At 34.4% G+C, this 25,892-nt stretch overlaps 1 protein-coding gene across 1 annotated transcript; it reads right to left on the reverse strand.

Annotated features, from left to right (window-relative positions):
- LOC120089080 (uncharacterized) lies at positions 1-25,892 on the reverse strand. Its single transcript, XM_090306385.1, has 8 exons — positions 25,852-25,892; positions 25,295-25,613; positions 24,542-24,829; positions 24,262-24,435; positions 3,062-3,562; positions 2,187-2,897; positions 616-1,143; positions 1-60 (listed from the first exon to the last, which is right to left on the reverse strand). The coding sequence occupies exons 1-8, from the start codon at positions 25,890-25,892 to the stop codon at positions 1-3; spliced, it is 2,622 nt and encodes an 873-aa protein (XP_090162511.1).

Consider the following 25,892-nt stretch of genomic DNA (forward strand, 5'->3'; position numbering starts at 1 on the left):
TCATAGACTTGTATCACTTGCTGAATTGTTTGTTGGTGATAGAAGCTTATTATTAATAGACTAGCATTTGCAAAAGTTTATTGTTAATAGATTTCATACTTTTAAAGTCCGGTAAAAAAAAAAAAAAAAAAAAAATTATGGACCCGTTTGATATAGTTCTCATTTCTTTTTTTTTTTTAATAAAAATTAAGCTTGTTTAATAACCATTATTTTTGTTTCTTTTTTATAAATTTTAAGAAATATTAGAAGTAAAAGATAGTTTATTTCAAATCTGTTTCTATTTTGTTTTTGTATTTAATAGTTTGTAAAAATAATCAATCCTTGTTGGTACTAAAATATTTGTGAAAATGATTGTGCACTATCAAAACAAGGAAAAGGAGAGTGGCAAGAATAAAAAAAAAGAAAAATATATCTCCAACATGCAACAACAGAAGAAGGGAAACCCGAATCATGGAACAAAAAAAAAAAAGGGCAAGACCCAGAAAATTCAACAGTTGATCTGTCTATATTTGTCATATTTGCAAATCTTTTAAGGATATGTTATACTTTTAGATTTTTTTTCCTGATTTTGCTATCTAATACAATTCTCCTAAAAAAAATGGGGTATATGCGTACCTCTTGTGTGAAAAAAGCTTGGATAATGTCATTTATCCCCTTTGTTGGTGATACTGGAACTTCATTTTCTCCTATCTCGACGGCTTGCAAATTGGGAGTGTTTGTTATTCCATATGAAAATGTTTTCATATCATGGCATCTTCTTATCTTCAAGAAATTCAAGGCAACAAATTTAAGTGTGCATTTTCCAGAGTGAAAACAAAGTAGGCTTGGTAAATTATCAAATTCCAGACGACTCAGTCTGTTGAACACAATTTCACCATTTTCTTCTTCTTCTGTTGCAAAACTCCGCTTTTCGGTTTCAAATATCCTTTCTAATAACTCACAAGAAAAGATATTCAGTGTTTCTAAAAAAGCAAGTGATTTCACTATACTCCAAGGAAACATGCATCTCAACTTGTTGCAGTTTTCAATACTTATCTCTCGAAGTTTGCAAAAGGAACTTGCAATCGGCTTATTCTTATTCCATAACATCTCCAAACTATTTCCTCCATCAATCCTTAAAATCTCCAATGCAGGAAATGAAACCTGCAATTTTATATTTGTATTTAGGATTAGTTGCATATCCATAGCAAAAGATAGCAAAATCTAAAATTATTTTAAAATATAGAAAGATTTAAATAAGAGTCCACGTGAAAACTTTAACAAGCTTATTAGCCCATCAAATTGATTGAAAAGTCTCTTAGTAATAGATCGTCAAAATTAGAAGTTTATCGCTAATAGTTTTCTATTATTGGAGTTTATTAACGTTGATCGAATTTAACTATCAGTACCTATCACTTAACAACACTAATGAAGAAAACTATTCATTGTAAGCTTTTTCTTTTAGTATTCAAAACCTTTATTCATAGACTAATAACACTATAAGTGATATGAGTTATTCATTATTAAGCTTCTTTTAGGTAGGGGTAATATGACACATTCATAAAACCATAGATTATTTGCTATGTTTACCATGTCTTAAAATAAAATTGTCATCAATTATAAATTAAGGGAAGGGGGATCGAACATCTCATCTCTAGGTTGGAAGATCATGCCAATTACCACTAAGTTAAATTCAATTTGTAAATTTTTAGATAAGATTGTAAAAATATCTCCCAATTATATATAAAAATACCATTATTTTTCAAAAAAAGAAAATCAAAATCAAAATACAGTCGTCATTAAATGGTAGTATGTATGACAATATTTGGGAGATAAGACACGTTTTGGAAACATGTTGACCTTTGGATATTAGCTCTAACCATGATTTTCACATTCTAATCTTTACCAAAATCTTGAAGATTTTCCCATTGTGATAGCTATAATTTCACATTCTTAAACCTCGTTTGAAGTGGTTGCCAGTTTTATTGATTTCGTAATTAAGTTGAAATATATATTGACGTACTACAATTTAAGTATGTGTTTAGTGGACATAAGTTGGAAAATCGTTTTTGATGAATTTAGATTGTTATAAAATTAAAAAAAAAAAAGAAAGTGATTTTAGGTACACTAAGATAACAGCCAAACATACCCTTTAAGTAATAAAATGATGGAAAAAGTTGGTTGAAGAAGTAAGAATACACACATACCTTGTGAGTGAAAAAGGGTTTTGGATAAGGTGCCCCCAATACTGAGTCTTTACCTTCTTCTATGCTTATTATTCCATTTGAAAAGATCTCCATTTCATTGCATTCTTCTATTTCCAGTGTTTCCAACAAATGGAACGTAAGCTTGCATTTTCCATTGTAAAAGCTTGCAAGTTTTGGTAAGTTGTGTAATCTGGTTATAGTCAGTTTCTTAAAAATAATTTCACTATTTTCTTCTGCTGCTGCTTCAATGACTATGGATTTCATTTCCTTACAATCAAATATTTCAATGGAATTGAGATTCACCAGATTTTTTGCCACTGAAAGACTAAACAAAATTTTCATTCCATGGCAACCATGTACTTGAAGATCAACCAAGTTGGAGAATGTGATTGTGGTTATTTGATCGATGTTCTTCAACACGTGTGTAAGTTTAGGAAGATCCCGCAATATTAACGTCTTCAAATTTGCACATCTTTGGATATTGTCATTTCCAAATACTTGTACCAACTGGAGGCAAGTCCTAATTTCCAGTTCTTCAATATTGTATAATACTTCATTCATTTCCAAAGGCAGAGTAATCAAGTTATCATTGTGAGACCCAAACAATGTAAGACTTTGGAGTTTGAGAAATTTTGATATGAGCCAAAAGCTCTCCTTCTCTGCCAGGTTACAAGTCATTGCTAATGTTTCCAAGCTCTGGAATCGTACTACCTGAAATCCACAAATAAAAGTCTCTAAACCCTTATTATATATATATTGATCAAAGCAAAAGAAGTCGTATGATTCACAAAACAGAAGTTAATTAGTACCAAATTGAAGCATATACAATTCTTGCATATATTGGTTATTAATAATATTGAAGATGTATTAATTACCTCTCCCATGTTTGATGCTTCATCCACTGGAAATATTTCGTTTTCCTCTTCCACATTTAACCGTTCAATTTCTTTCATATATTTGGTGAAGGACGCTGGAAAAATACTTTTCAACTTGGAACAAGAAGTAACATCGACATTCTTTAGATTTGGAAATTCCAAAACATCACCAGCATCTTTGTCCCACACGTACATTAAATTTGGTAGACGACTTAAATATAAACTTCTCAATGGCACTAGTACTTTTGTATCACCGAAGGTCGGCTTTGCAATTTCAAATACCCTTTCCAATAACTCACATGAACAGATATACAAATCCTCTAAACAAACAAGTGATGCCACTATGTTTGAAGGAAACACGCATTTCAACTTGTTGCAATATTCAATCCTGATTGTTTGAAGTTTGGTAAAGGAAGTATTGATTGGTCCATTATTATGCCATAGCATCTCCAAATTGTTACATCTATCAATGTATAGATACTCCATTTGAGGAAATGAAACCTGCAATATTATTAAAATCTCCTCAGTTAAAAAACAATTCAGGGTCAATCAACACCCATTAATAAGCATCTTTCATCTAATGGTTGGAAAATCAATTTTTTTTTATTTTATTTTGAAGTTTCCTAAAATGGACTTTAATGTTTGTCAAATATTAGTCTTTTTTTTTTTTTTAAGAGAAAAGTTATTTTGACATCGAAAAAAGTGATTTTAAGCATATTAAAATAACACACAAACATTTTTTTTTTTTTTTTTTTTGAAAAGTTGAGATTGTTGAGGGGTCGGTGGATACACCCGTAAATCTCAACTAAATTAACACATCTATAGTGCCCTCAACATGCTCCGGTTTAAAAGGATGCATTGATTGAAGAAAAATACAAGGTAATGTTTAAAGGAAAGATCGAGTAGACCTCCTTCCACATAATCCCATCTAACTAACTAAGACCCACAATTTTTAAAGTCTCCAGCTATAATCCAACAAGTAATGAAAAGGTTTGTCAGAGCCTCTAATTCAGCCTTAACTCATTTCTTTTTCTTCGATTCGCTAGCTCATATATACCAGATAACCACCAATTGAGGTTGGCCGATTTTTGGAGCAAAATGGATAACGAGAAGCTTCCATCATAGACTTAAACAACATTGTGAATTAATGCGTCCCACATAATAATAATACGCCTGGAAGAGCCATCCCCTTTAACAAAGACCCAATCAATATTGATGGAGCTCCTAAAGACTTAATGAATTTGTTATCAACATAGGGGAGTTTAGTTTCCATAATAATAGAAAAATCCGGATTGGCAGCCGTGATAACTCTCTTTACAATACCTCGTTTATGGGCAGAGCCAATGCCCTCACATTCCATGTGAGAATCTTCGTATTAGAACTTTAGGCCCATGATCTTTGCTTCTAGGGTAGAATTTCATGTTGGCTTTCAAACTCTGATATAAATTCCTCTAAAACGCAACCAACCACCATAGCTTGGTATGAATTTTGGAACAGAATGGATTTTAGGATCTAATTTTTTGAAATTTAACCATAAAACCCCCCATTGTGACCCATCCTTGGTTATAGCATAGCAGCCGAGCCTGTTCGAGATCACGTACGGAGATGATTGCTTTATAAGCATGGAAGGATTGAAAGCGTCAATGGAATTGTTTGCATTTGTTAAGGCTTCTAATAATCTTCCCCAATCGTCATGGAAACATCTTCGTGATAAAATTATCAGAGTTCCAGTTGAAAATTTCCTCCTCTGTGTTATTGAAGGTTTCCTTTGTGACATTTAGAAAGGTTTCAGTTGAGGTTGAGATTGAGGTCGTGGATTCCGCAGAATCAAAAACGACAGTAGATGTATCACTAGAAGAGACGATTTTGGCATAAGTTTGCGTGTTTCATCTGGCTCTGCGTCTTTCAGTTTTCTTTAGGAACAAAATTTCTGAATGTCAACATGTTATGGAACTCCATCCATCCCGTTTTCTCTAGTCCTTCAGGAATCATAATACATGTTTTTTTACCTTTGTCATATAGCTTGTAAATTTCAGCAATAAGTCCTTTCTTGTATGTTTTTTCAATCCATATCGTGAAAACATCATACCTTTTTTCTTGAAAAAATTTGTTGTTTCTGGGAGTTTTGATTAGTGTTGTGAAAGAGGCCTGCATCCATTCGATTGTATCCGGGTAGATCGATATTGCGAAGAATTTGTAGAGTCCATATTCCATTAGATGAATTTTTTGTTATGAATCATTGCATATGAAGGAGTATGAATCAGTTTTAGTTTATACTTCAAGATTGCTAGCAGTAATAAATGAAATGAAGAGACATGGAGAGACAATAAATGATGAGCAAGTAGTAGAAAAGATACTTCACTCAGTGGATGAAAAATTTGACTTCATCGTTGGAGCTATTGAAGAATAAAAAAGGATTTGAGTAAAATATTCATCGATCAACTTGTAGGTACATTACAAGCTATGAAGAGAAACTTCTCAAGAAGAACAAACAAACAATTGAACAACTTCTGCAATCAAAGTTGCAGCTGATAGATAATGAAGATGGCCAAGCAAAAGGCAAATGAGGTCAAGGACGTGGTGGCAATCACATACATGGTGATTTCAAAGGTCGAGATTGAGGAAACATTGACCGAAGAAAATTTGATGAGAGTAATTCAACTCAAATTCATCAAATGGTCGTGGAAGACAAAATTATTCGAGGCTATAAGAAGGGAGATCAAATAATGATAGGGGGTATGATAAAAGTCAAGTTGAATGTTATAATTGTCATAAATTTGGCCATTATTCTTGGGAATAGATAAATAAAGTTGAAGAAAATACAATTATGTTGAGAAAGATGATGAAAGCGGTGAGTCATCTTTACTTTTAGCATGCAAAAGTGAAGAAACATGTGAAACTAATGCATAGTATCTTGATAGCGGCACAAGCAATCACATGTGTGGAAGTAAGCCGATGTTCGTGAAACTTGATGAATACATTGGTGATAATATCGTTGGGGTTGATATCTTAAATCTCGTAGGGTTTTGTACTGTGTAATTGTATTGTACAAATATTTTATTTATTTAATAAAATATATGATGTTTTATTTGACATTTAGTAGTATCAACCCACAAACCAATAAACTAACATCCAAGGTTATCATCTGTAGCTTAAACATGTATGTAGAGATATACAGATAGATCATGTTTAACTGATAACCTAAATAGTTTGTAGTAGATGGATAACGGTGCATATTTATTCTTGGTGACACTACGAGTATGGTTTGCTTTATAGATGTTATAATTGTTGTCATGTGCTACAAATGATCCAATCCTGATCATTTATGTGGAGATATGTAAGTGATGGTATTCTATACGAAGGAGTTTGTATAAGACTAGACTACAAAGTGACTAGTCTCATTATATAACATCGTTCTTAATAGAGACTTACATTTCACCAAGATGACTATAGGTGACATGACCTAAATCCTGAGTGAATTGTGAACTCCTATCATGAAGTTAGATTTAGGGATTCGTCTAATTGGGGAGTTGGGAACACAACTACACAAGAAAGAATTCATTCCTTCCCAATGTCGTGGTAAGTAGATAAATTGGTCCCTTAAGGATTGATTTCAGGGCTTGAACAATGTAGTGCCACATTCTCTCTTGGCTCGAAAGGGGTCATAGTTGGACTATAACTTATTGTTCGTTAGAGGGATCAGTGGTGCTTAAGAAATTAGATATAGCTATGGGGGCAAAATGGTAATTTTGATCCAATTGTACTTACGAGCAATTTGTGAAGGGTGCACTGTTGACTGGTTATATCCAGTGGACACATAAATATATTTGTAGTGTGAAAAGTGCAACTGTCGGTCTTTAGTAGAGTGCCCAATAGTTAATGGATTTTGAATAATTTAATTAAAAGAGTTTAATTAATTATTCAAGTACCATTAGAACTTCAAGTTACAGGTCCATGAGGTCTCCTTTTTAGCTCAACAGGGATTAAATGATAATCAATATTGAATTTAATTTGAATTGTTCAAATTGATTGAGAGAATTAATTATATGTGATATAATTAATGTTACTTATATTTGATATAATTACTATAATGTATTTGATACATTATAATATACGGTTTATTTAAGAGGAAATAAATATTTGAATATGATTGAAATATTAATTATATGAAATGGGTTCGTATAATTAAATTTTATATAAATTAGATTTATATTAAATATCATTCATGAGAAGAATTAAAACTATAGGTTATATTGTATATGATATATAACATGTATGTATATACATATTTTTAATTAAAATTAATAATTTACTTTTATTAATTTTAATTTTGAAATTAAGGGAGGGAAATAAAATCCCTCTAATCTCTCCCAACTCACGGGGGGGGTGGTTGGTAGATGGTCTTCTTCACCAGTTCTGGAAGAAATATTCTCTTTGAAAAATATTGGTGATCTCAGGAAGAAAATTCACCGAAAGCTTTCCTTTCTCAATTTCTCCCTCTCATCCAAAATAATCTAAGAGTCTACTCAACTCCTTAGAGATTCTCATCCTAAAAGAGAATACAGGAGTTTCCAATTGATGGTGGCCATTTTAGATTGTTCGTGTTTTGTTCGTGACAGATCTGGAGAACGAAATTTTCGTGAAGACTCTTCGTTCTTCAAGGATAAGTCTCCCTAACCCTAATTTTTTTTCCTTTTATTTTCTTTGTTGGTATGTTGTGAATTTTACTGTTATTGCATAATCATATTCCGTAATTTTTCGTTTCTATGGAAAAAAAAAAATTGGGATGCTATGTTTCCATTAGGGTCTTCACGAGTTCTTTCAATTAGTATCAAAGCGAGGTTTTTGGTCTCCAATTTTTTATTTTCCTGAATCTGAATTATAGAATTTGTGGGTAGCATTCTGTAATTGTTCATGCGGTGGATGTTGAATATGATTGATAATTACTGGATGTTTTCGGGATTGGCCATTTAGATTTACAACTTTAATTTTACAAAATTTGGTTTGTAAGGGCCCAAGTTCTTGGAATATAATTTACGATCGAGTCTGTATTTCATGTTTTTTAATCATTCATAGTTATTCCGGTGGATTTCTAGAGAAAAGGAAGCCAATAATGGAGAAAATTCAAAAGAGATCGCAATTGTACAATGGCTACTAAATAGTAGCGTTACAACGTTGTATCGAGCGTTGCAACGCTGCGAAGGGCAGAATGGAACATTCTTTCCATAGCATTGCAATGTTAGGACGCGGCGTTGCAATGCTACGAGATGGACAGAATAAATGTTTCACGGCCAATTCAATTTGTGGCTCTTTTAGTTCTCATCCGATTCGATTGATTCGAGCGGTTCGGGTGCTAGGCGGCTCGGTTCGAGCAGTTCAAGATCCAGATCACTTGTTTAAAACTGACTTGGCTATTATTTTTAATAGTTAGTTTTTTTTTATTAAATTAATATAAGTGTTATATTAATTTAATTAATTGTTTAGGTGTCCAATCGTGATCCAACAATTATTATTTTTTAATTATGCATTTGATGTATGATTTATGTTTATTATTATATGTCATAATGTATGTCATATAGTAAAAATCCCACCATAGGTTTTGCATTATTCATGCATTATTTATGTTATAAATGTTATAATATATAGTTGTATGATTTTAGACTTATAGCATGCTCATGTATCATATAGTATAAATTTTATAAATATATGCATGCATGCATTAATAATATATTCATGCATCATTTATATTGTAAGAGTTATAATATATAGCATGTATGTATGGATAGTTGTATGTTATTAGTTTTTCATTACTTTAGCATATAATTATTATGTATGTTAGTAATGAAATAGAATTTCATGAAGCATGTTACTTTTCTAGGTTATTTAATGATTATCCTAAGTATGCTTTAACATGTAATGAATGGTTTTAATTTATTTCATTTATTTTATAAAAGTTATAATTAAATAAAATTAGAAATTAAAATCAACAATTCAGAATTACATGCAAACCTTAGATTAAAACCATGTTTTAAATAGTTTTAAAATATGATTCACATAGAACTAAGATCATCTTTCTAATGAGACTAGCAATTATATTTAATTTTTTAATCAGTTTAATAGGATTAAATTAGTTTTAATTAAATAGCAAATGTATCTATAAGAAACCTTTTGTTTAAGGCTAGTTCTGTCTAGGATGAGGTACTTAAGTTGATGGAAACGGAACACCCTGACCTGGGAACTGACCTTAAAAGGTGAATTAGATAGATTTGCTACATGCATGCAATTAATGATTAATATTTGTTAAAGTGCTTAATAAATATTAATCAATGTTATTTAACTATCCGAAGTAAGCGTTGTTTTTTGACAAATTTAAACAACCACATAGTAAAAATCAGTAGCCGGATTTTCCTAAGTTAAATAGCTCTAGGTAAAATGCTCTTAATGGGAGAAAAATTGGGTATATGATACTTCATTTTTTTCTTTTCACGTTTCTCCCAAAAAATTCACATCGTGAGATCTATAGTTGAACTTGAGGCACCTTTACTTGTGTCCCCTTACGGATGGTGTTTGTATAGATCAACATCAAGGTGAATGCTTGAAGTGTTTATAGTATGTGGGAGCGACACATGTGTCAATACATCCCTCAGTCTCTCTCATTAGTTTAAAGTAAAGTTTCATGCTCAGCGTCGAGGCACCTTTTCTTGTGTCCCTGTACAGATGGCCATTTGCATGACTCTTTATTCAAACTCCATAAATGGATAGGGTTGCTTTAGTTTTTGTCCCAGTTGATTTTTTCCTATAGTTAGCTCATTGGGCCGGAACTCTATAGTCTAAAATGAGGGGTTACATTTACAAGAAACTGTTAAGCAGGTTTAACAATTTCTGGACCGAACGATGGTGACTAATAGTTACAGTAAGAAGAAGTTGTTCTATCTATTGGTTGGGATAATCTCAATTTAGTAAAGGGGCACCTGATCACCCTACAGTGATTTTTGTCCTACCTCACTGAAACATCATTGCAAAATAGATGTCGCATAGGGTATATTAGTTTGTTTTCCTAAACTTGATTGGTTTTTCAAATGGTTGAATGCACATATACTAATATAAATAATTTATTTGCTTTCAGTAAATTAAAAATATGACTTCTGCAACTTTTAATTTACTCGCCGCCAAAAAACTTACCAGTGATAATTATATAACTTGAGAAAATACAATCAACACAATTTTAATCATCGATGACCTTCAGTTTATCCTTACGAAAGATTTTCCTCATATTCCTGCTCAAAATGCTCCTCGAAATGTTCGGAAGGCATATCAATGATGGATACAGGCAAACGAGAAGGTCCCAACATATATCTTTGCAAGCCTTTAAAAGCCTTGGCCATGAAGCATGAGCCAATGCATACGGCTCGTGAGATCATGGAGTCCCTAAGGGAAATGTCTGGATAACCATCTACACAGCTCAGGCATGACGCCTATCAAATTCATCTTCAATACCCGTATGCAAAAAGGGGCATCTATTAGAGAACATGTTCTCAATATGATGGTCCACTTCAACGTGGCGGAGATGAATGGGTCTGTCATTGATGAAGCCAATCAAGTTAGCTTCATTCTGAAAACTTTACTAGAAAGTTTTTTATAGTTCCGTAGCAATGCTGTTATGAATAGGATTGACTATAACCTAACCACCTTGCTCAATGAGCTTCAAACTTTCCAATCCTTGATTAAAAGTAATAACAGAAGGGTGAAGCAAATGTTGCTTCATCATCTAAAAAGTTCTATAGAAGTTCGACATCTGGAATTAAGTTTGTGTCTTCTTCTTCCGACAACAAAAAGTAGAAGAAGAAGAAAGTTGGAAAGGGGAAGGCTAACCCACCAACTGCTAACCAAAAGAGCGAGAAAATCAAGGTTTCAAAGGGAATCTATTTCCATTGTAACCAAGAGGGACATTAGAAGAGGAACTGTCCTAAGTACATGGCAGAAAAGAAGAAGTCCAAGGAAGGTAAATATAATTTGCTTGTTTTTGAAATTTGTTTAGTGGAGAATGATGATTCAACCTAGATAATAGATTCAGATGTCACTAACCATATTCGTTCTTCATTTCAGGGAATTAGCTTCCGCCGACAACTGGAAGCTAGGGAGATGATGATGTGTGTTCAAACTCGACACGTTGTCTCAACTGTGGTAATGAGAGGACTCCGACTTACTTACAAAATGGATATATTTTACTAGAAAATGTATTTTTTGTTTCTAGTTTAAAGAGGAATTTGATTTCTGTAAAGTGTTTAATTGAAAAAAAATTATATTGTTAATTTATCTATAAATAAAGCGTTTATTTAAATGGTATAAATCTTTGTTCTGCTAAGCTAAAAAATAATTTATATGTGCTAAGACGGCTAGCAACTAAAACCCTCCTAAATACTGAAATGTTCAAAATTGTGACAACTCAAAATAAAAGATTAGGACACATCAATCTCAATAGGATTGAGAGATTGTTGAAGAATTGACTTTTAAGTGAGTTAGAAGGAAATTCTTTACCTATGTGTGAGTCATGCCTTGGAGACAAAATGACTAAAAGATCTTTTACTCAAAAAGGTCATAGTGCCAATGAACCCCTAGAGCTTGTACATCCAGACCTCTGTAGTTCGACAAATGTTAAAGCAAGAGGAGAGTTTGAATATTTCATACTTTTACTGATGATTATTCAAGATATGAGTATGTTTATCTAATGCAACATAATTCTGAATCTTTTGAAAAGTTCAAAGAATTTAAGGCTGAGATTGAAAATGCATTAAATAAAACAATTAAAACATTTCGATCTAATTAAGGTGGAGAGCTTTTGGATCTTACATTCTAGAACTATTTAATAGAACATGGAATTGTATTCTAACTCTCAGCACCTAGTATACCATAGAAGAATGGTGTATCAGAAAGGAGAAATCGAACCCTTTTTGATATTGTTTAGACTACGATGAATTATGTTTCTTTACCTAACTCGTTTTAAGTGTTATGCAGTACAGACTAGAATTTATGTTTTGAACTGTGTTCCATTCAAAAGTGTTACTAGATCACCTTTGAAGTTATGGAATGGTCATAAAGGTAGTTTACGTCATTTTCAAATTTTGGGGTTGCCCAGCATATGTGCTTGAGGCAAATCCTAAGAAATTGGAATCTCGTTCAAAATTGTATCTATTTGTAGGTTACTCTAAAGGAATGAGGGGTGGTTACTTCTACAATCCTAAAGAAAATAAAGTGTTTGTGTCGATAAACACTACATTTTCAGAAGAAGACCACATTAGGAAGCATAAGCCACACACTAAAATTGTGTTGAATAAACTTTCCAATGAAACTACCGAACCTTCAACAAGAGTTTTTGAAGAGCCCAACACTTCAACAAAAGTTGTTGAAGTTTGATTATCTAGTAGGTCAAATCCACCTCAGTGTTGAGAGAGCCTCGGTGTAGTGGGAGGGTTTCAAATCCACCTGTTCGTTATATGGGTTTAACAGAAAGCCTAGTTGTGGTAGCTGACGAAGATGGATCCATTGTCTTATAAAAAAGCAATGGAGGAAGTAGACAAAGATGAGTGGATCAAAATCATGGATCTCAAAATTGAGCCTATGTACTTCAATTCAATTTGGGATCTTGTAGATCAACTAAATGAGGTTAAATCTATAGGTTGTAAGTGGATCTAAAAGAGAAACCAGGGGGTTGATGGGAAGATGCAAACCTTCAAGACTAGGCTTATGGCAAAGTATTATAACCAAGTTGAGGGAGTCAACTAAGAGGAGAATTTCTCACCTGTTGCCATGTTAAAGTCATTCGGATCCTCATATTCATTGCCTCATATTATGACTATGAGATTTTACAAAAGGACGTCAATACCGCCTTTCTAAATGACAATCTTGAGGAGACCATTGCAACCTGAGGGATTCATAATCCAAGGTCAAGAGAAAAAGGTTTGCAGACTTAATCAGTCATTTATGCATTCAATCATTCATTTATGCAATCAAATTTTTTTTTCTTTAAAAATAACGACAAACGAATCACAAAGATGATAGTTGATTTTTTTTTAGTACGCTTTCAGTTTCTTTTTTGTTTTAAAAAAAAATTAAGAAAATAAACTAACTAATTTAAACTTAGGAGAAAGAAATTGAAACTAGTTGAAGTTAAAGAAAAAAAAAAGGAAAAAAATTACGGTAAAGAAACTAACTAATTTACCCCTAAAGATGCTTACGGTCAATCTTTGATAGGCTTTATGTTTTGTTTCTTTCTTTTATTATTATTTTTTTTTTAATTTAAACTTTAAAGAAAAAACTTAAAATTAGGAGGGAAAATTGGAATTGGTTTAAGTTGTTTTTTTTTTTTAGAAAGAAAACTATTAGGTATCTTCCCATAAAGATGCTTATGGGAAGTCTTACCATAGCCTTTAAGTTCTTTTTTCTTTTTAATTTAAACTAACAAAAAAATAATAATAATAAAACCAACTAACTTAAATTTAAGAGAAAAAATGTAATTAGTTTAAGTTTGTTTTTTAACCTACTGGAAGATTTCTTATAAACATACTTACGGAAAAACTTCTAGTAGACTTTCTTAGTTTTTAAACTTAAACTTAAAAAAAGATCTAGTTAGAAAATTTTGAATTAGCTTAAGTTTTTTTTTAAAAAAAAAACGACCGAAAGATTTCTAAAAAAGGTACTTTTGTAATCACTATGTGAAAGAAATAGGAAAAAGTAGTTTTTTTAAAAAAAAAAAAATATATTAGTTTTGTCCATTTGAAAATTTTCTAGGTTAGATGATTTAACAATTTGCCATTTCTAAGCTTCACTTATGAAAACTAAAACAAAAAAAACAAACAACCTTTTCTTTTTTTTACTTTTTCTCTGTTTCCTCCCTTCCTTCTCTCCACCACATCTCCATCTTTTCATCATTGACCACTGCCATCGATTCTTTTTGGTTCTCACTTCTATATTCTTCTTTATGTTTCATAAAAGCACTACAAGAAAAAGGAGTTCTCCCGACGCCTAAATAGAGCATCAGGAGTTAGGTGGTCGAGAGAGATCGACGAAGTAAAGGTCTGCCGGGGGCTCCAGGGGAACTCCCGATGCCGTAAAGGTTTGTCGGGAGTTCCCAGGAACTCCCACCCCGGGGAACTCCCGACGCCGGGTGTTGACCGTCGGAGAGGGGTCTGGTTTAAACTAGACCCCTTCTTCTTCCCCACTCCCCCATTCCTTTCCCCTTTCCCTTAAAACCCTAACCCCAATCTCCAACCCCCCCTCCCCCCCCCCCCCCCCCACCCGTGCCGCCAACCTCCTTTCTTCTCTCCCTCTCAATTTTTTCCCTCCTTCTCCCATTTTCCTCATTTTTCTTTACCATTCTCCCTCTCTCTCCCCATTTTCCCATCCTTTTACACTTTACCTCCCATTTTCTCCATTTTCCCATCCAATTTTTCTTCCATTTTTTCCATCCCATATTTCTCTCATTTCTCCCTTTACAATATAAAAAGTGTTTTTCCACAACTCCTTTCCCTCCCTCTCCCATTTTTCTCCCATTTTCCCCCATTTTCATCCATTTTTGTCCGCCGCCGCTGCCGCTCCTCCCTCCGGTCAGTAGCTGCAATCAATTGCCTTCCATCGCCATCGTCTCCTCGCCAGTAATTTTCTCATTTTATTTTAGATTGTATATTTATTTAAATCATATGTGAAATGCCCATTAAAATGTGTTTCAATATTGTATTCTCTTTTGTTAATTCTCTGAAATTGTTGTACATATCATGCCCATTAAAATGTGTTTCAATATTGTATTCGCTTTTGTTAATTCTCTGAAATTGTTGTACAAATCATGTTCATTAAAATCATACCCATTAATATCATGCCCATTAAAATTCTCTGAAATTCTTTTTGTACAAATCATGCCCATTAATATCTCTCAATTTTGCAGAATATAATTGTTTTACAATTCTCTGAAATTGTTGAGAGTAATTTTATAACGAACATGTCATATGATGTTGGTTATTTGGAGCATAAGCATGCATGATTTAACATTTCGAAAATGTTGAATAAATGAAAGGCCTATATTAATCTAAAAAAATATAAAATAAATCTTTAAACCTCCAATTTGATACTTAATACATTTAATATTTTAGAAAAGTTTAAAGAATCTACTAGACATAAAACTAAATTTTGTGTCTAATAGAAAATTGAACTTTAAATTTTGTATCCAATAGGCTTGTAAATTTTAGAAGATGTTGAATAGATGAAAGGCCTATATTAGACATAAAATTGAAAGCTTGGAGACGTACTAAATAAAACATTTGAAAGTTGTTAAGACAATTTAAACGGTCTAGGGACCTATGTGTTTATTTTGCCTTAAAAAATGAAAATTATGGAACTCAATACTTAATAATACTTTGTACTTTGTTCTCTAATCCAGGTTATTGTTTTGGATTACAAGTTGGCCAGAAAATAATTATTTTTAAGGATGAATAAAGAATGGATTAAACTAAGGAATAAGTTATCAGTGGAGTATAGAGAAAGAGTATCACAATTCTTAGATATGGCAAGGTTTCATGTTAATGATTCCGGACGAATAAGATGTCCATGCAAGAATTGTAAGAATTCAATTTGGGAAAAGATAGATATTGTGGAACGACATCTATTAACATATGGAATATCTCCCTCATATTGTGAATGGTATATCATGGAGAGCCAGTAAACTTATCTAGAAGTCCTACAAGTTATTCAATATAGGATGTTGAAGTAGATAGTATAGAGAGTAATGCTGTTGAAGAAAATGAGATGTTGAATTATAAATTATTTACAAGTTTCAATTGAAAACGAAAATGCATATGAAGGGAGGATTGAGAATGAAATGTCCTTTAATGGTCAAGAAAGAGATACCACGAACTTATTCGAGGATTTAATGACCAAAGCACGTAATGAATTATACCCTGGGTGTTCGCAATTTTCGTCCTTGAACTTTTTAGTGAAGTTGATGCATATCAAAGTTCTGAACAGCTGGAGTAACAAATCGTTTGACATGTTACTGAAATTGTTAAAGCGGCGTTTCTAGCTGGCATCTCTATACCTACTTCCTTTTATGAAGCCAAGCAAAAATTGCGTGATTTAGGCCTAGGTTATGAGTCTATTCATCCGTGTAAATATGATTGTGTATTGTATTGGAAAGAGTTTGCAGATTTGCAACAATACCCTGTTTGTGGTGAGTCTCGATACAAAGTTAATGATGGCAAGGGTAAAAAAATACCACATAAGGTATTGCATCATTTTCCATTGATATTGGGATTAAAACGACTGTTTACAACAAAAGAAAAGCTTCTGACATGAGATGACATAAAGATAAGCGAGTTGAAATGGAGGATGTATTGCGACATCCAGCTGATGTAGAGGGGTGGAAACATTTTGATCGTGAATTCCCTCATTTCGCTTTAGATCCTTGAAATGTTCGTTTGGGATTAGCTTCAGATGGCTTCAATCCATTTGGAAATATGAGCACTTCTTATAGTATGTGGCCTGTGGTGATAATTCCTTATAATTTTCCCCCTTGGAAATGCATAAAGGAAACAAACTTCTTCATGTCTTTGCTCATACCTAGTCCAAAATCTCTTGGAAAGAAAATTGATATTTACTTGCAACTGTTGATTGAAGAGTTGAAAGAGTTGTGGACAATTGGTGTGCGAATTTATGATTCTTTTGCTGGTGAGTTTTTTCAACTATATGCTACCTTATTATGGACGATTAATGACTTCCCTGCGTACGGTGACTTATCTAGGTGGAGTACAAAAGGTTATCAAGCATGTCCAATATGCAAAGAAGATAACTCGTCCTTCGGGATAAGAGGAAAAATATCATTTATGGGACATCGACGTTATCTTCCAGAGAATCATAGTTGGCGTCAAAGTATACAACATGATGGAAAAGTTGAACGTAGACCTCCACTAGTCGTAATGAATGGAGAAGAGATATTACAACAAATAAATACACTAAACTTTTCTGTGCTTAGCAAACATCCATCGAAGTAAGATAAAAAAAGAAAGCGAATTCTAAACTGGACTAAAAAAAATATTTTTTTCCAACTTCCATATTGGTCCAGACTATTGTTACGACATAATTGGATGTAATGCATATTGAAAAAAACATATTCGATAATTTGGTGGGAACATTGTTAAATATTGAAGGAAAGATAAGGGATACAACGAACGCTCGATTAGACTTACAAGATTTGAAGATAAGAAAGGACCTACACTTGATACAGGTCGATAACAGATTTGTAAAACCACACGCAGCATACACATTAACAAATGGTGAACGGATTTTGTTTTGTAAGTATTTGAAATCAGTGAAATTCCCTTATGGATTCATATCTAACATATCACGATGTGTCAATGAAAAAGATGAAAAAATATCGGGGCTGAAAACACACGGCTATCATGTGTTGCTTCACAGACTACTCCTATTGGTATTCGAGCATACCTACCGAAGAATGTATCCACTGCTATTGTTGAGTTGTGTACATTCTTTCGCAACTTATATGCAAAGACAATATGTGTAAGTGATTTGAACAGACTACAAGTAGACATCATAGTCATACTTTGTAAATTGGAGAGAATATTCCCACCTGCCTTTTTCGATGTAATGGTACACCTTGCAGTTCATTTATCATATGAAATCAAAGTGGTGGGTTCAGTTAGTTTCAGTTAGATGTATCCTATTAAAAGAAGTTTACGAACATTAAAACAATTTGTACGGGACAAATCACGTCCCGAGGGGTCTATAGCGGAAGCATATGCAATGAATGAATCATGGAACTTCTACTCGCGATATCTAAGTGGGATTGAAACAAGATTCAATAGAGATGAATGAAAGGATGATAACATTCCCAATCATGAGATATTTGGTGAATTTGAATTATTTAGGCAGAGGGTACGACCATTAGGGGCGTCAACTTTACAGATGCTATCAGCGGAGGAAAAACGTATTGCATATTGATACATTCTCAACAATTATAAAGAAATAACAGACTATCGCAAGTACGTTTCAAACTTTTTCATTTTTCTAAATTCTAGGGTATCTCCTTTGATATAACATTGTAGGCAACATTTGAGGTTAATTCGTCGTGAAGCTCAAAGCGCCTCTAACTTATATATAAAACATCAACGCAAATTTCCCGATTGGTTCAAATCTCAGGTATACATAGTCATTTTGTAGGCAACAGTTGAGGGATGAATCATTTTTCGTTGTCATTTTTAATGTATAATTAATTATCAGGTTCTACAACGGTGCGAGAGAGAAGATATCTCCGATGATTTCTTTTCACTTGCAATGGGACCTTCATTTGAGGTGCGCTCTTACAATGGATGCATTGTTAATGGGGTACGGTTTCACACTATAGAGCGTGATAATCATCGAGCTACACAAAATAGTGGAGTCCTAGTGGCCGGGGAGATCAATGAGAACACAAGTGTGGATAACAATTTCTACGGTGTTGTAGACGAAGTATTAGATTTCCAATATGCGAACAGAAGATGCGTTTTCTTGTTGAAGTATAGATGATTTGACACAGATAACAACAAAAGTAATAGGACACATGTGGATTTAGGATACAAATCGATCAATACATCACACTTTTGGTATGTCGATGAGCCTTTCATCTTTGCTATCTAAGCACAACAAGTCTTTTACATAGATGACATCAAACATGGTAGCGATTGGAAAGTTGTTCAAGTAGTCTAAAATAAACAAATATGGGATGTACTGGAAGTGGATGATGTTAAAAATGCACAACTAGATTTACTAGAAATTGTTGGTGGCGTCCGAGTGGATAAAACCATTAAGAAGGTTACTTTATGCAGAGTTGACATTGATTCTACAATTGTGGAAAGACAAATTATTGTACATGGCGATCATGACTTCATAAACAATGATGACGAAGAACAATTATCTCCCAATAACAGATCAAGTACTGATGAATAATTTGAATTAGATTACGATGATGAGTAATGATGTATCAACTCAATTCTCTTTTTCTCTAACTTACACGTATTTATTGTTAATTTAATATTGTTTTCTCTTTTTTTTGTTTGTATAGATACGATGTCAACCCCTAATAGGCAATGAGAGGCTGATGAAGAATTCCAGGAGATATATCTAGGCAACACGGTATCTTCTTTGGGTGATACTTCAGGTTAGTATATTTTGAAATATATTCTGTTAACTGAAATACATCATAAAATATTTTAAATTTTTTATTCTTCAGATAGTAGCTCAGCCTCCAATCGAAAAAACGAGAGCATTCATGGAACATCAAGTTGGAAAAATACGTCCACAAACATGGGAGAATTACAATTGTGATAAATGAGGGGGAGACGAAACCAATATCTCAACATTTGGTACGATTTAGTAATGCGAACGGCATCGTCGTGAGATCTGCATTTCCAGTATGTTGTCGTACTTTTGTTGAGGATCCAAACGAGTTCATAGAATTGGCTAAAAGTCAATTATTGGTAAGTAATTATAAGTTTATTCTTTTACAATCATGAACATCATCTATGCTAATTCTTCCCTTTCACACCCCCTCCCAAATTACCTTTTTAATCTGAATAAGAATATGACCATGGTAGTTACTAACCTTACTACTAGCACCCACCACCAAAGCCTTCTAATCTAAATACCAACTGTTTAACACATTAGTAGTATACACATACAGCCATGACATAACATCTACGGATAAATATTCACAAATGGCCCAAGCATTCCTAACAAAGCCCTAGTCCCTCTCAAAACATGTGTACATAAACAAGCCATCAACCTAAGTCCTTCTGAACAAGCCAGGCTTTTCAGTGGCAAGCAGCAGCAGGATCAACCTTGAGGAATCTGACCACTACCGATGGGCATCTCAAGCAAATTCCTTTAAACATAAACGTTGATAACAACTTTTAAACATCTTTAATCATCATTATTCCCTAGTTGAGAACGAGCATACATCGCTCTAGCTCCCAACATCTGTTATCGGCCACGAGACCCATGCTTCGGCCTCTCCTTGCTGGTTTATGGCCCATGAGACCCATACTTCGGCTTCTCCTTCAAAACTACCTACGTGCGCATAGAGGTTTCTATGTACCGTCAACACCTTAGGTATATTTATTCAAATACCTTTCTTACCATTAGTACTCCTCTTCATTCTTTAGAAATATCAATGCATGTACTTTGGCAATCTTAGGTATATAAACATAGTGCATCAAGCTTCACTCAACCTTAGTTTTAACCCTAATGCATGCCATACTTGGAAAATAAGATGGCTTAAATCGTGTAGAACTAGCTTGTAAAAACTATTAGCATGCGTTAGATATGGAAAACATACTTAGAGAACTCATATATTAGTAACATCATGTGTTGATAAACATTCATAAACATTAGCAATCCCAAACTATCCTTCTAGCCTAGGAAAAGATATGACTGACTCTATCCTTAGTTGAGAGTCAACTACTAGATCTAACTCTCAACGTCAACCTTAGTCGGGGAGAACCCTTTTTCTCAATCCCTCAACGTCAACCTTAGTCAGGGAGAACCCTTTTGCTCAATCCTTCAACGTCGTCTTACCTACGTGCACGTGGTCGTACCTTAGGTACTTAACTAGGATACTTTCTCATTGTCTTTCAGTATCCGTCATATAACTAGTCACAAACATTTAGAACACTAAGGCTTAGTGCTCAAATCATCATACTAGTTCATCATGAAAACGGAGTTACTAAAGCATGCTGAAAGTATTTGGACAAGATAACATATTTAAACCATGTCAATTTCCATGGAAAACATGCTTTACTTAGCATGAGAAATAGCTTCAAACATATGTTGCTTGGCACCTCATTTAAACACTTAGCATGAGAAATAACTTCAAAGAAATCATATTTTCTAAATCATTAAAACATTAAATCAACATATAGTCACTCACAGCTCGTCGGGGCTCTTAACGGTTTATACGCCTTTCTAGCTCTTCTTGGCCTAAAAGGACATAATTCCCGGTTAAACTACTTAGAATTCTTAGCAAAATACCTCAAATAGTTCATTTACTAATGGAACTTTTATTAACAAAGACAGCATTGCTAGCGAGATAATCATCATGAGTGAATTGATCCTCCTCATGAGCGAGATCCTCATGAGCGAGATCAGGCTTTTCCTAGCAAACTTTCATTCTAGCGATACTTACCTTACCAGCGAGATTCAGCCCAATTTCTAGCGAGATTTGCTTCTTGAATGAGATCCTCAACACAAAATTAGTGAGATTCCCCTCATAAGAGAGATCCTCATTCTCCTTATCTCGCTATAGCTCTCCACGGTGAGTTGTGTGCTTGTTCTTCTCCAGCAGCTGTCTACTTATGCACAGATTCTCTGTTACAACTTAAAAAATTCTCTTTTGAAGGAACTTCCTTCTACAAACTTTTTTATAATTGAGTTAACTTTCTTACCTCAAAATGTCAGCCAAAAATTCCTTATGGTTTGGCCTGGAGCTTCCAATCTTCACCTCAAGCCCTAATTAATGTGTAATTCTACCTCTTCTGTAATTTCCTTACTTTTTGTTCTTCTTCTCCTGCAATCTTTCTCTGGCAAGCCAACCTCGAAAATTAGATTCTCTCAGCTTTCATATGGCATCGATTTCACTAAATTTTCTCATGTAGATTGCCAAAACCAAACTTTTGAAGTTCCTTTTTCTTTTAATCTTCCTGCCGACTCCCGAGTTCAAGGATTAACCGCCACGTCACCCCATATTTAATGCCTCTAGCCAAACCAATAAGTGGGCTTTCCTATTTAATATGTTTTTCTTTTCCTTTCTCAACAACTCCTATAAATAACATGGTTTCTCACTTATTAGATATTTAATATTTCATTTCTTTGGCTAAACATACTTGTCTAGGAAATTTAGAATTTGGGGTTTACACTTAGCTACACAAGAGCTTATTTCTTCTTGCTTCCATCCTCTATCCCTCCTAAAACATGGCTTCATTTAATTCATTAGAAGACATCACATTACTTACTCTTACTTAAAGTAGTTAGGGTTCGAGTTTTACAAATTCTTCCCCTCTAAAAGAAATTTCGACCTCGAAATTTGCTCGAACCTACTTATAACTTAGACTTTGACAACATCCTTTGGTCGTAAACTTTACAACCTTCTTCTTTTCTATCTTTTTTCCCCCTTTTTTTACTATGCTTTCGTTGTGCTACTCTGATATTAACTTTGTTCATATTAAATAATACTAGTATGTATGAACAACTTGGTCATCATAGTTCACTATATTTGTCACATCCTCTAATGACTCTTCTATTTTCCATTGAGTAATAGTATTTTTTTTTTCTAGGGTGGTCCTTTTCCATTTCCTAGCAACACCACTGGAACATTCTTTTCCAGTTGTCATACCTTTGAATTACTTGCTAGTTGTGAAATCAATATTTGTGTCAACTAGACTTCTTGACCTAACCGAGGGCACTCTTATTAGGATGTCCTTTCTATCCATACTTGGGAGAAAATATTCTTTCTACTATAACATTTCCCAATTATGGCTTACCATATTGTATACATAAGGTTTTCTTAATTGCACTAGTCCCTAGCTCAGTAACCATTCAAACTTCGAACTATTACTTAGAACATCACCAGATCTGGACCTTTTCCTTTTCATCTTCTGCTGACCATTTGTTCCTTATTTTTTATACTCAACGTACCCCTGTTACACTTCGAGCTCACTATTGCTCATCTTTTTCCCTTCTCTTAGGATTAATCTGACTAGGACTTCCTCTAGATTACATCCTTTCCTCGAAATTCACTAGAATAGACTTCACGTTTTCCACTAACCTCTGAGCAAACCTACTATACATTCTATTCTAGTGAAAAGTCTATGTTTACCTATGTGACTCCCGACTTCCACTCAAATACCGGTAGTGGATTGAATAATCCTGCCAGCTTCTGCTTTCTAGATTTCACTTATTGACGAATCAAACATCACATGGTACCTTTTTTATTTTGCTAGACTATGCCTTAGTCTATTAGTCTAGAGTGGCCGTTTTATTCACTCCTTATCACTCTTTACTATATTACTACTTAACTGGGAAGGAACCCTTTTGTTCACCTCCTAAACATACTTTGCATATTTAGTTGAGAGATAACCTTTACTCAATTCCTTAACATCTATCCATAGTTAGTGTGGAGTGATGTCGACACTACCAATAACAACTTTTCTTTCATCATGTGATTCTAGTTTAAGTACCGTCATGTCTTAGGTACTACTGCTCAGATACCTTCTCCATGTCCTTTAGTATCGAGCTATTCAATTTTTAAGACTGAGCTTCAGTACCTTCTCTATGTACTACTATTATTATGCCACTCACACTCCACTTGCATATTCTTATATTTCAACGACTTAGTTGCCCAAAAGCATTCTATACTAATGCATCCTCATGGTCATTGAAAAGCATGGCATAAATATAACATTAATGTGAGATGCATTGCTTGGTAACTATTTGAGAATAATTGTCATAAATAGCTTTCAGTAAACATGCATTGCTAAACATTCATAAGCTTTAGCAGTTTACTTAGAACATTTAAAGTATCTAGAGTCACTCACTCCTGCTACTAGAACCATATGACCAAGAAATACAACCTGGTCTAACCAGAAATCACATTTGCTGAATGTGGCATACAACTGTTTCTCTCGCAGTGTCGGCAAAACTATCCTCAAATGGTTCCCTTGATCTTCCCTACTACTTGAATACACCAATATGTCATCAATGAAGATTATCATGAACTGATCCGAGTAGGGATGAAATATCCTATTCATCAAGTCCATAAATACTGCAAGGCATTCGTTAGTCCAAATGGCATTACTAGGAACTCATAATGTCCATACCTCGTCCTGAATGCAGTTTTTTTTTTTTTTTTTTTTTTTGGAACATCCGCCTCTACCTTCAACTAGTGGTAACCTGATCTCAAATCTATTTTAGAGAAAATTGTGGCTCCCTTTAACTGATCAAAGAGATCACCTATACCAAGCAATAGGTACTTGTTCCTGATCGTCACCTTGTCTAACTGCTTATAATCTATACATAACTGAGAGTACCATCTTTCTTCTTGATAGAAGACTGGCGCCTCTCAAGGTGACACACTGGATCTAATGTAACCCTTATTTATTAATCATTACCTTATTCAGCTGCCTATAGTCGATACACAATCTAAGTGTATCGTCTTTATTTCTCCTAAACAATACTGGAGCTCCCCAAGGCAATACACTAGATCGAATGTGTCCCTTGTCAATTAACTCTTGCAGCTGAACCTTTAATTCTTTCAACTCAGTTGGCGCCATTCTACACAGTGTCTACGATATAGGAGTTGTTCCTGGAATTAAGTCAATAGTAAACTCCACCTCTCTGTCGGGTGGTAATCCGATAGTTCTTCAGGAAATACATCCCAAACTCATTTACCACGGGGACATCTTCTGGGTTCAGCTTTTTTCCTTGAGCAACCCCTATGTGAGCTAGATAGGCTTTACATCCCTTGCTCAACAGCTTCCGAGCTTTCACTGCTGATATCAGATTCCCTGCGGTTAATATTTTGATTCCTGTCAGCATTGCATCCTGGCCATTGGATTTTCTAAGCACTACCTCATTCTTGTAAAAGTCTACTGAAGCACGATACTTACTTAGAAAATCCATCCCCAGAAGAGCATCAAACTCCAACAGCTTTAAAGAAAGTAAATCAGCATAGAAGTTCTGACCATTGATCAGTACCTCACAATGATTATAACATTTATCCACTATTATCACATCTCCCAAAGGGGTAGAGATAACTAACTCTCTAGGCATAGGCTCAACCAACCTATCTATATTAGATGCAAACATGCTAGATATAAATGAATGTGTGGCACCAGGGTCAAATAAAACATATGCAGACTATCTACATAATATGACATTATCGGTCACAATATCTGGAGACTTCGCTGCCTCCTGGTGTGTCACGGCATACACTCACCCCTGCTGCTAGGGTCAACCTATAACATTCTTCTGCTTGGCACCACTTAACCCTTCACCTCGATTCCCAGCGTCCTTTGGTTGGTTAACTATCTGGGAGGTTGTCTGTTGTGCTATTGAGGCATCTCTGTTCACCTGGGGACAGTGCCTCTTGAAATGCCCTGCTTGTTCACATTGGAAACATACACCTCTGCCACTATAGCATACCCTAACATGCCTCTTGCCAATACTAGGGCACGTCGGTTTCTTGTTTTGTCTCATCTTCCTTTTCCTGGATCCCTGCCAACTTGTACCCCTGATTTGGCTTCCACTAGTTTGAGTTGCAACTGGAGGTGGGGATCCCCTGTCTCTAGGCCCTACCACTGCCTCATTGCCCCTTGCCTGGGGAGTACTAGACTCTTCTTCAGACGTCGTTTCCTGACCCACTGGGTCATCCACCTTCTTTTTCCCACCCGGTGTGTTCTTTCTAACCTCCGAGCCCCTATTGGTAGGGTCAGTATTCCTGTCTCCTGTCTGCTTACTCTGTCTGCCACTTTACCTCAGCATTTCACCTAATACAATGTACACATATAAGGGACTTACACTTTAAGGACTTAGACTTATGCATGAACTTTCCCTTCTATTCCCAAAACCTTATGCTCTGATACCCACTTGTCACACCCTCTCCCAGATTACCCTTTTAATCTGGATAAGGATATGACCGTGGTAGTTACTAACCCTATTGCCGGTACCCACCACCAAAGCCTTCTAATCTAAATACCAACCTGTTTAACATATTAGTAGTATACACATACAGCCATGCCAT

This window comes from Benincasa hispida, chromosome 10 (assembly GCF_027475165.1).
Source record: "Benincasa hispida cultivar pf3 chromosome 10, pf3_genome.v1.1, whole genome shotgun sequence".
Taxonomy (NCBI): Eukaryota; Viridiplantae; Streptophyta; class Magnoliopsida; order Cucurbitales; family Cucurbitaceae; genus Benincasa; species Benincasa hispida.

Coding starts and splice junctions, on each gene's coding strand:
- LOC120089080 (XM_090306385.1), bottom strand. CDS start 25,892: ATGGCATGGCTGTATGTGTATACTACTAATATGTTAAACAG. Junction 24,436..24,541: donor ACCCAGAAGATGTCCCCGTG/GTAAATGAGTTT, acceptor CCTATATCGTAG/ACACTGTGTAGAATGGCGCC. Junction 61..615: donor AAGCTTTTTTCACACAAGAG/GTACGCATATAC, acceptor TGCAAATGCTAG/TCTATTAATAATAAGCTTCT.